The following is a 10,380-nucleotide window of genomic DNA, read 5'->3' as shown; positions in this document are numbered from 1 at the left end:
ACCCCGGGCCGCGGGCTCGGCCTGCCCCTAACGACGGCGCCCGGGCCAGGAATGTTGCATGAATCGTCCTGTTTGCTGTTGCTCGGAGACTCGCCCTGTACATTGCTTAGTGCTCTCACCGGCCGCCCAGCCCACCCAGCACACAGTCAGGAAGAGCGTGGACCAGGGAGGCTGGGGCGGGAGGGGCCGGGGGTGGGGTGCTCTAGCCTGACCACCGCCTTCACAGCTCCTGGTGGCCATTCTCCCAGAGGGGGAACCTAGTCCAGCATGCGAGGTCAGGACCCGCCTTGGTGACTCGGGGGGAGGGGGGAGACATTGGGATTCTCGATGGGGGCCAAGGAGCCCCCCTGTTTTGCATATTTTAATCCACTCTATATTTGGAACGAGAAAAGGAACAAATATCTCTGTCCGTAATAGTTTCCTCTCCCCTCTCTTCTACTTCCACTGGTCCCACTGCAGCTGCCCAGTCTTCCATCTCCGGCCCCTCACTGCCACTGCCACCCCACAACGGGGCAGGGGACGCTCCAGCTGGTCTGGGGTTGGCCAGGGCCCTAGTGGCCCGCCCTGGGGCCCCAGCTCGGCCCCTCCCCTCGCTGAGCTCTAGTGTGCCCCACCGACCTTTCAGGTGCTGCTCGTGGGGGGAGGGGCGGCAGGCCGCGGGTCCTGCAGTGCACCCGCGAGACCAGCCGGCCTGGGAGACCATCGGCCGGGGGGGGTGAGGGCAGGGCCCTGCCGCTCCACCGCAGCCATCTTCCTCACAGGGTCTCTCCCCAAGGAGGGGGCCAGTTTGGTCCCCATGCTCTTGGGCAACTACAGCAGAGAAGCCTCCCTGCCTTGGACCCCAAAGTCTCCTGTCCTGCCCTTTGTGTGTGTGGGTGAAACTGGGTGCGTCTGAGCACGTGGGAGCCATGTGTGTGCCTGATTACTGAGTGGTCCAGGGGCCGCTCTGGACTAGCGTGGGGCTGTGGAGGCGTGCACAGTGTGCATGCATGGGGTGTGCCTGTGAAAGCACCCTGTCTCCTCTTCCAAAGAAAGTCAGAGGCCATCCTTCACCCTGGGTCCTGCTGTTTGCCCAGCCTGTCCTTCCAGAGCCTCACCCAGCCTGAGCAGGGGTCCCTGGTGAATCCCTGCTGCTTGGGGAGGCCCCAAGGGCCCCTTGGAGGCAGCGCCCCCACCTTGGGCTTCTGAGGGGATCCTAGGGGGACCCCTAGGGTCAGGCCACCACTGGCCCTGGGGAGAGTCAAAGACCCCCGAGGGTGCCCAGCCCCCCACACTGTGACTCCTCACACTCAGCAATGACCTGTGGGGTGGGGGCCCTGGGACGTTTTTAAACCTAGGGTTTGGAGTCTGGACTAAGCTCCATCCACGTCACTCACGAGTTTCTGTTTATATTTCTAGCTTTTTTTAATAAAATAAAAAAAAAAGACAGAAAACAGAAGTTTTCACAACCCAGGGGCCTGGCACGCCGGTCTGTGCCTGCCCGCCCCGCCCTGGCCCACCGGCCCCACTCCCTGGGCGCAGAGTCACACCCACTCACCCTTCCGCCAACAGTCCAGGTCACACAGCAGCAGTCACTGTAACAGACTGCCACATACACACTCGGTCTCACACTCACCTGTGGGTTTTGGTTCCGTTCAATTTGGGTTTTTAACTTTACAGGGTCAGTTCCGCTTCACCTCCTTTTGTATGGAGTTCCATCCGGGGGGTTTCACCCCCTGCTCCAGTCCTGAGGCCTCCTGACCCTGACGTTGTGATACACCCCACAGAGATCTATGTTTCTTATATTATTATTGATAATAATTATTATAATATTATTATGTAATAAATTTATAAGAAATGAAGCCATGTCTCAGTTGCCTGCTTGAGGGGATATTTGTCTCTGTCCCTCATACAGGCCACACAAACCTCCTCAGCCTGGACCACATGCACGGGTGACTCCCGGATCCATATCTTTGACCTCCATGCCTGAGCACCTGGCATCTTCCAGCATCTTCTCCGAGTCTGCTGGAACTCAGCCCATGCCTCCTGCACCGAAGGCTTTTCTCTGTTCACCAACCCACTGAGTAGCACCTCCTAAGCTGGAGGTCGCTTGTCCCCCGTGACCTCTGCCAGGTTTTAAGGCTAGGGTTTAAGACTTGCTCCCTCCAGTGTCCAGGTGTTTTTAAATTCTGCTGCTCCTGTCTTGGAACCCCCTCACATCTCTCACAACTGTCCTACCCCACGGCTGCAGACCAAATTGAGGCCTCACTCCTTCCCTGCTGATTCATTGGTTTTTCTGTTTCCATTTCTGCCCTCTGCTCACAAACACTAGCCTGTCTGTAAATGCAGCTGGTGGATGGACCCCATGAGCCAGTCCAGCCCAGCCAGTGCTGCTGTGATCCTGCCAGCATCCCCTGCTCCCTCTGCATGCACACATGCTGCTCGCCAGTCTCCCCTCACCTCCTGCAGTCCCCGAGCCACCATGACGCTTCAGGGCTCTATGTCACACATGCCCTCCTCCTTCTGCCTGGATCACCCTTCGTTCGCCTGCATCGAGCATACATAGCTTGGAGGCTGATCTCTGGATCCTGTCTTCCAGGACGTCTTCCAGGACGTCTTCTCTGACCCGCCCTCCCTGGAGTCCAAGTTAGAGGTCAGACTCTGCATCTGTACAGCCCTGGTGCTATCTCAAATCAGAGCAAGTTGGTGCTTTTCACCTTGGGTTGTCTGGCCAGTTGGATGTGAGGTTTACTTTTTGTTCCCACCCCGAGCCAGGCACCAGAGACAAGACATTGTCCTGCAGGAGCGCACAGGCAGTCATGTAAGCAGTTGATAATGAGGTAAAAAAAGACATGTCCTGGGTGGCACCTGGTGGGGGTGGCCAGCCAACAGGAGGGACAGAGACCCCTGCTGAGTGGAAGGAGGTGGTGAGCTACCTCTCGAAGGGTAAACAGTAAGGCAACTGGGCAAAGGCAATCAAGAGGGAGCCGTGAGAAAGTAGAGGGCACAGGACCCAGCTCTGAGAGAGGGCCGGGGCTGCAGAGATGTGACCTCCCTGGAGGGGAGGGTTGCTTACAGGAGGGGCAGTGGTTTCAGAGCCTGTACACACTGGGTTGAGGTGGCACGTGAATATGATAGAGTGACAATCGCATACCTTAGCTCTGAGGTTAACCCTAGCCAGGGGTGGGGCCAGTGGCACCCTGGAGAAGTGCCACTAGCCCCAGACTCCGAGTTCCTGTGGAGACCCAGGGTTCCATCTGCAGCCCGGGGAGACCCACCCTCCTGATGCCGCACACTCGGGCCTAGAGCGAGTCGGGGCCCCTGCTCCCACACTCAGACCCCTGCATGGGCCCCTCCTTGACTTCCTGCGCAGCCCTTTGCTTATGATGGCCTCAGTTTCTAATCCGAAGGTGAGATGAAGATTAGGAAATGTTGAAAATTTGAAATTGTGTGGCCTCTGCTCTTCCTGTGGGCTGGCAGCTCCCCAGCCACTCCCAAGACCTGTGGACAACTTTGGGGCCGGGCCAGGACATGGAGGCTGCTTTTGTTTTGTTTTGAGACAAGGTCTCACCCTGTCACCCAGGCTGGAATACAGTGGCAACATCATGGCTCACTGTAGCCTCAACCTCCTGGAATCGAGCGATCCTCTTGCCTCAGCCTCCCAAGTAGCTGGGACCACAGCCGTGGGCCATCACACCTGGCTATTTTTTTTTTTTTTTTTTTTTTTTTTTGGTAGAGATGGGGGCCTCACTTTGCTGCCTAGGCTGGTCTAGAACTCCTGGCTTCAATCGATCCACCCTCCTCAGCCTTCCAAAGTGCTGAGATTACAGGCGTGAGCCACCTTGCCCAGCCTGAGGATGGTTTTCAAGCTGTCACCATCCATAGCCTCAAAGGGCCTTCGTCCTCCTCCATGGCGCCATGCAGACCCTCACTTGCTCGCTTAAACCACCCCTGAGGCACCTGCTTCCCCTGGGTGAAGACCCGAAACCCACCCCTTTTTGGCCCTCAAGGTTTCGCTGCCTCAACCATTCTGACTCCCTCTGGGATCTTCTTGCCTTCCTGGCTGGCCGGACATTGAGGATGGATGGATAAGGTTTCTGCTCCTCACAGAGGGCGGTGGGGACAGGAACGGAAGAATAGGTGATTGGGGGCTGGAAGGGATTGGAGATCAGGGTGAGAAAAACTGGGGTGGGAGTTGGATTGCCCGGGTAAATAAGGAGTGGGGACAGAAGTGGGTATGGCTGGCGAAGGCAGCGGGTGGTTGGGGTGAGCAGGAGCAGCAAGAATGGCTGGGATGAGCTGGAGGGGTCCCTGGGGGTTGGGGTGGAAGCAGAGAACAGGGAGGAGTTTGAGGGGAAGCCCCCATCCTGCCCCCTGGGCTGGGCACTCTGCCTCAGCCTGAACCATGCCCTCGGATGGGACCCCACCTTCTGGCCCCAGACCTGTCACCCATCTCTCCTTCGCTCTTGGAATAGCATGAAGAAGGTCAAACAAAGTCACTAGAATTTGAAGTCTTCTAGAATCAGAAGTGGGTAAGATTTGCGGAGTCAAACCATAGTGGTTTTAGACCATTATGACATTGGGTCTTCAGACTTTGTTATTGATACCTCCTAAATATTTGTAAAGAAATAGGTGCTATCCATTAAAAAAGCTGAATAATATTTTCTTTAACAGTCAAAACTTTAATCTTTTTTTTCTTTTTTTGAGACGGGGTTTCACCCCCATTGCCCAAGCTGGAGTGCAATGGTGCTGTCTTGGCTCACTGCAACTTCTGTCTCCCAGGTTCAAATGATTCTCCTGCCTCAGCTTCCTGAGTAGCTGGGACACAGGCACCACCGCACCTGGGTAATTTTTGTATTTTTTATAGAGACGGGGGTTTTGCCATGTTGCCCAGGCTGGTCTGGGACTCCTGAGCTCAAGTGATCTTCCTGCCTCAGCCTCTGAAAGCGCTGGGATTACAGGCATGAACGTTGTTTGCACTTGGGCCCACTTCTTGAATTCTTCTTGCCATTTCTTGAACTATATTTCCAAAGTCTTTTTCTGGTTATTTATCAGACACAATTTGATGCTCAGTTAAAATAAGTGAGGCCTCCTAACACTCAGTAGTGGAGCTGAAACCTATTAACATACAAGTCATGAAATAGGACCTCCTGCCCTTCAGCTAGAGGAAGTGAGGCTACCTGACATAAAGGTAAAAAAAAATCTCCTGACACTCAGATGGAGGAAATAAAGTGTCTTGACCAGATAAGGGCATGTAGGAGATAGGAGGTTTCATGACTCTCAGGTAAGGGAGATGAGACCTCCAGACAACCAGGAAGAGGTGAGAATACCTCCAGACCTCAAGGGGTTGAGATGAGAACCTTGCACACCCAGAATAGAGGAGATCTCATGATACTCTGGCAAAGGAGATGAAAGCTCCATGCCACTTAGACAGGGATATGAGACTATATTCAAGTAGAGGGTAGGACATGCCCTGGCACCCAGATGGGGGCCATGAGATCTCCCAACATTCCAGTATGCCACAGAACATTCATACAGGTAAAATACAACCTCTGGACATTCAGCTAGAAGATGTAAGACCTCTTGATTTTCAGGTAGAGAAAATGTGACAAGGTGACACTTGGGTGGTATAGATGAGAATTCTTGACCTGTAGGTGGGGGCAATGCGGACCTCTGGCATTGAAGTGGAAAACCAGAGTTGTTGTTTCTTTCGAGGAAGGAGGTGATCACTCCCTGATACTAGGTAATATATATGAGACCTACCGAACATTCATTTGAGGATGTCATAAGTATGACATTCAGTTAGAGAAAATAGATACATCAAGATCATCTGATAATCTGAAAACTCCACACTCAGGAAGAGGAGATGAGATGTCCTGACACTCAGGTTGGAGACATGGGACCTTCTGACACCCACTTAGGTGGTGTGCAACCTATTGCCCCTCAGGCTGGTTGAGATCTTACATTCAGGTGGAAGAGGTAAAACTGCCTTCAGGCAGGTAGGAGTGTGACCTCCTGACACTTGCAGGAGATGGAAAATGTTTTAACATTCAGGCATTTGCAATAAGCTTTTGTCACACTCTGGTAGGTGAGATGCTAGTTCCTGGTAGTCAGATGGGAAAAATGATGCTTCATGATATTCAGGTAGCTGTGATGAAAACTCTTGACATTCGAGTATAGGAGAAAACACCTTGCTCCACCTCAGTCACAGAAAGGCAATCTGGAGACACTCAGGATAATAGGAGACCTTATGATATTCCGCAATGGACAAGAAGGTGGGCTTTGCAGTTGTAAGTTAGGGAAATCAAAATGGCTCTTCGAAAAGTGTGTTGATAGCATGCACTTGGAAGAGGAAAATAAATTTTCCCCAACAGCAATTAAGGATCAATTAATCTGCTGACCCCGACTCCTCTGATCCACAAACATGTCGCACTGTCTCATCACTGAAGGGCTGAGCCGCTCCTCAGTCTGTGAGTCTGCAGTGGTTACAGCATACCTGAGAGGCAGACCCCGACCCTGCACAAAGCCTGAGCCTTGGGTGATGTGGGGACCTCGCAAGAGTAACTGGGAATGGAGACCCTGGCCTTGGGACAGAGGGAGTGAGGCTGCACAGGAGTCCGCCATCATCCTGGTGTGGGGGGAGCCTATGCAGGAAGGCGGGAAGTCTCTTCGGCACAAACCAGTTAAGGCGAAGGGCTCTTACCTGGCTCGACTGCTGGGGGTGGGGTGGGAGGGTCACCCCTGCTGATTGGCCAGGCAGCCACGGAGCTTTGTGAGGTCACTAGGCTCTCAGGTCAGACAGCGCCGGGAGTATGGTTGAGATGCTACCAACTGCCATTCTGCTGGTCTTGGCAGTGTCCGTGGTTGCTAAAGATAACGCCACGTGTGAGTAAGTGTCAGGGCATCTTGGTGGGGGAAGGATCTTCTGAGGAGCAGGTCCCACCCTGACTCCCTCTGTCCAGGGCTAGGGAAAAGGAGGCTGGGCTTGGGCCTTAGCAGTCCCCGGGTCTCACAGCTCCTGTGACCCACATCCCTAACTTGGACCCCCCTGCTCCCACAATCAGCAGCCTGGAGCCCCCAGACCCTCAGCTTTCATGGTTTCCTCCAGAGATGGACCCCTCAGCACCTTGGGCTCCTTGTGTCTCTCCCACTCCCCCAGCGACTGACCCCACTGTCTTGAAGACACAAACTCCTGATTTTGGGAACCCTTATCCCCCCCCCCAAACGGCTGAGAGGTCCCAACCCGTGGCTGCACCCAACAGCCCCAGGATATCATCGCTTCACACTACTTGCGCCCCAACCCCCAGTAGACTCTCTCACTCCAAGGTACCCAAAACACTAACACCTCCCAAGCTATATGTGGCCTCCCACCTGTGACACAGTTCCCAGAGCCTCCACCTCTAGACCTCCACTGCTCTCAGTGTGCCCCCTACACCTGTGGGCCACAGTATCTGCCCCTGGCTACTCTCCCTCTTCCCATCACTGTCAACCCAGTCCTGCAGCCCCAGGACCTCCTTCATCACCTGACTCTTCCCTGAGTCTCCGACCCAGGATTGGTTATAAAGACCTCAGGCCATTACACCCCTCTATCCCCAGGTCCCGCATCCCCACCTCTACCCTCCTGTTCTGCCCAGGGACGGGCCATCCCTCAGGGCCCATACAGCCTGTCCTGGCTCCCTGTGGCCTCCTCTTTCTCCATCTGTGACTGCACCCACAAGACGGGAGAAGTCGTGGCCCCAGAACCATTTCCTAGAGCCTGCGGGTCCTACATAGCCCAGGCTGCCCCTGCTTTCCCAGAAGCCGGAAGCTCTTCCCGCTTTCCCAACCCCATGTCCCTGCTTCCCCTCAGTTGTGGATTTACAAGGACAGGCTGTGCTCATGCTAGGTTTGACTGTGTCCCGGTCTCTCCGCAGTGGCCCCTGTGGGTTACGGTTCAGGCAGAACCCACAAGGTGGTGTCCGCATCGTCGGCGGGAAGGCTGCACGGCATGGGGCCTGGCCCTGGATGGTCAGCCTCCAGATCTTCACGTACAGCAGTCACAGGTACCACGCATGTGGAGGCAGCTTGCTGAATTCGCAATGGGTTCTCACTGCTGCTCACTGCTTCGTCGGCAAAAAGTAGGTGTAGGGATGCACAGAGGGAGGTCTTCAGAACGGCTCTTCTCAGAGAGGGGTGTTCCCCAGGGCCGCTGTGCAGAGTCTCCCTGGGGCTCTGGGTCAGGTGGCTGCCAGACTCTGGGGGCTGGTCCAGACCTTTGCTAGGGGAAGGCCCTGAGGGTCACTGTCACCAGGATTTTGTCCAACCAGTTGTGACCTGGCTTACCTTTGTGCCCACAGTAAAGTGTACGACTGGAGACTGGTTTTCGGAGCAAGGGAAATTACATACGGGAACAATAAACCAGTAAAGGCGCCTCTGCAAGAGAGATACGTGGAGAAAATCATCATTCATGAAAAATACAACTCTGCAACAGAGGGAAATGACATTGCCCTCGTGAAGATCACCCCTCCCATTTCGTGTGGGCGTTTCGTTGGGCCGGGCTGCCTGCCCCACTTCAAGGCAGGCCTCCCCAGAGGCCCCCAGATCTGCTGGGTGGCTGGCTGGGGATATATAGAAGAGAAAGGTGAGTATGGGAGCACCTCCAAGGGGGGACGCTGCTGGCCATTCTCCTGGTGGTCTTTGAGGTGCAGTGGTCACTTGTTGACACCCAGCCAAGCAACTTTCATCCTTCTCACGGCGCTGTACGTAAAGACATCACTGTGGCCTTCCATAGTCCCCTGTGCCAGGTCACACGATGGGTGACTTGTCTTGCTTTCTACAGGAGGACTGATGGCAGGTGCAGGCAGAACTGCAGCATTGCTTAGAATGGGGTTGAGGCTGTGTCTGTATTTGGCACCCGGGGCCCAAGCTGCTGGACCCTGGAAACAAGGAGCAACCCTGAAACAGCCTTTGGAGAAGAGCTCCAGATAAGGTTATGTGGCTGTATGAGAGTGCCTTCCACTCTCTGGGCCTCAGTTTCCTCATCTGTAAATGGAAGGGCTGGATCAGATGTCTCCAAGCTGACCATTTCCTGACACCTGTGATTCCAGGGCCCAGCCTTCCTGATTCCAGGCTGTCTTTGTCACCATCAGCAGCTGCCTCTGGGGCCGTCATAGCACCAAATCTACCCTCTCCATCCGCGTTACTTGACGTTTGCTCTCTAGACTGGGAAGGGGACAGGTAGTCGGTGTGGCATTCCTCTATTTCAGGCTTCCTGGAGTGTCCACCAGGTACCTCTCCATTCAAGATGGGTGTAGCTGCCGCTCTAGACCTCTGTCTGTAACCAAGCTGTCTCTCTTTCCCCTGGCTCCCAGAAGATCTCTTGTCCATCCAACACTACCTAACACACTTGACACCAGATGAGTTCTAGGAGAGTAGGGGGAATTTCTTCCGTACCAGACCAGGCTCACGGAGGGCCCCAGGTGTGACCTAGACCAAATTGTCATTACTGACTCCGTGGTCAGAGAAGTCCCAGACACCTCTCCCCACATTCTCAGGCACACTAGAGATACTGTTTATCCCAGAAGCAACAGGTCACCCCATTAAATCGCAGCAATGGGTGGCAAGGTTTTGCCAGCAGGACAAGACCTAGTAGGACTTGATCTCTGCATGTGACCTATGCTTCCAGTTTTCCATAAGGGGTGAGTCCTTATCCAGTCACAGTAGAGATGTGAAGATGTGACTGAAATTAACTTAGCTCTCCATCTCTTTTTTTCCTTGATAATGGATAATGAGGCTTCTTATTTCAAGGCAATTCAGTCATTAGAGTTTAAAACGCAGCCTTTTTTGGGTAACAACAAAAAATCAATAATTTGAGGATTCTTCCTTTAACTCTTATTTCCTTCTCTGAGGAGGTGGTCTAAGTTTCTGACAGGTTTGTCACTTCTCCTGTCCCTCAGGGAAGGGAGTCTCATCCCAGCTGTCCTTGTTCTCACTGGCCTCGCTTGACACATGGCCATCCCCTCTGGCCTGGAGGGACAGCCTCTATTCCAGCTGCCGATACCCATGGCTCTGCCCTGGCCTCTGTGCAGCCCCCTCGCCTGCCATGCTCTGTCCCCTGTCTGACGATGTCCACAGCTCTTGGGGGTCCCTGTGGTCCTGGGAGGCTGAACTCAGCGTCCCCACTGCCAGTCGTTGCTGTCCTATTCTATCACTCAGAAGGATTGTAGTCTCCTAGCTACATCTTGGATGCCATACAAAACCTTTTTTGTTCTGGAATTCCCATAAACCTAATAGGACAGCTCTGTTTCTGGTTTTTTTTTTTTTTTCATTTTTGCAAACACGTTCTCTACCCATAAGCTCAAGTCTTAAAGAAACCCCCAGGCTCCAGCTCCTGCGATTCCTTCAGACCTTCCGAGTCTTACC

At 54.0% G+C, this 10,380-nt stretch overlaps 1 protein-coding gene across 1 annotated transcript in view; it reads left to right on the top strand.

Moving 5' to 3' along the window:
* The first annotated feature begins 6,751 nt into the window (after positions 1-6,751).
* ACR (acrosin) overlaps positions 6,752-10,380 on the top strand; it is a 7,954-nt gene continuing 4,325 nt past the window's right edge. Inside the window, exons 1-3 of the mRNA XM_011942257.1 lie at positions 6,752-6,868; positions 7,893-8,096; positions 8,316-8,599. Of these exons, the coding sequence (XP_011797647.1) occupies positions 6,792-6,868; positions 7,893-8,096; positions 8,316-8,599 (565 nt within the window). The 5' untranslated portion in view covers positions 6,752-6,791. The remainder of the gene's footprint in view (positions 6,869-7,892; positions 8,097-8,315; positions 8,600-10,380) is intronic.

Source organism: Colobus angolensis, unplaced genomic scaffold, assembly GCF_000951035.1.
Source record: "Colobus angolensis palliatus isolate OR3802 unplaced genomic scaffold, Cang.pa_1.0 Scaffold208, whole genome shotgun sequence".
NCBI lineage: Eukaryota > Metazoa > Chordata > Mammalia > Primates > Cercopithecidae > Colobus > Colobus angolensis.
Note: the sequence above shows the minus strand (reverse complement) of the source record. Positions and strands in the feature narration are given on the sequence as shown.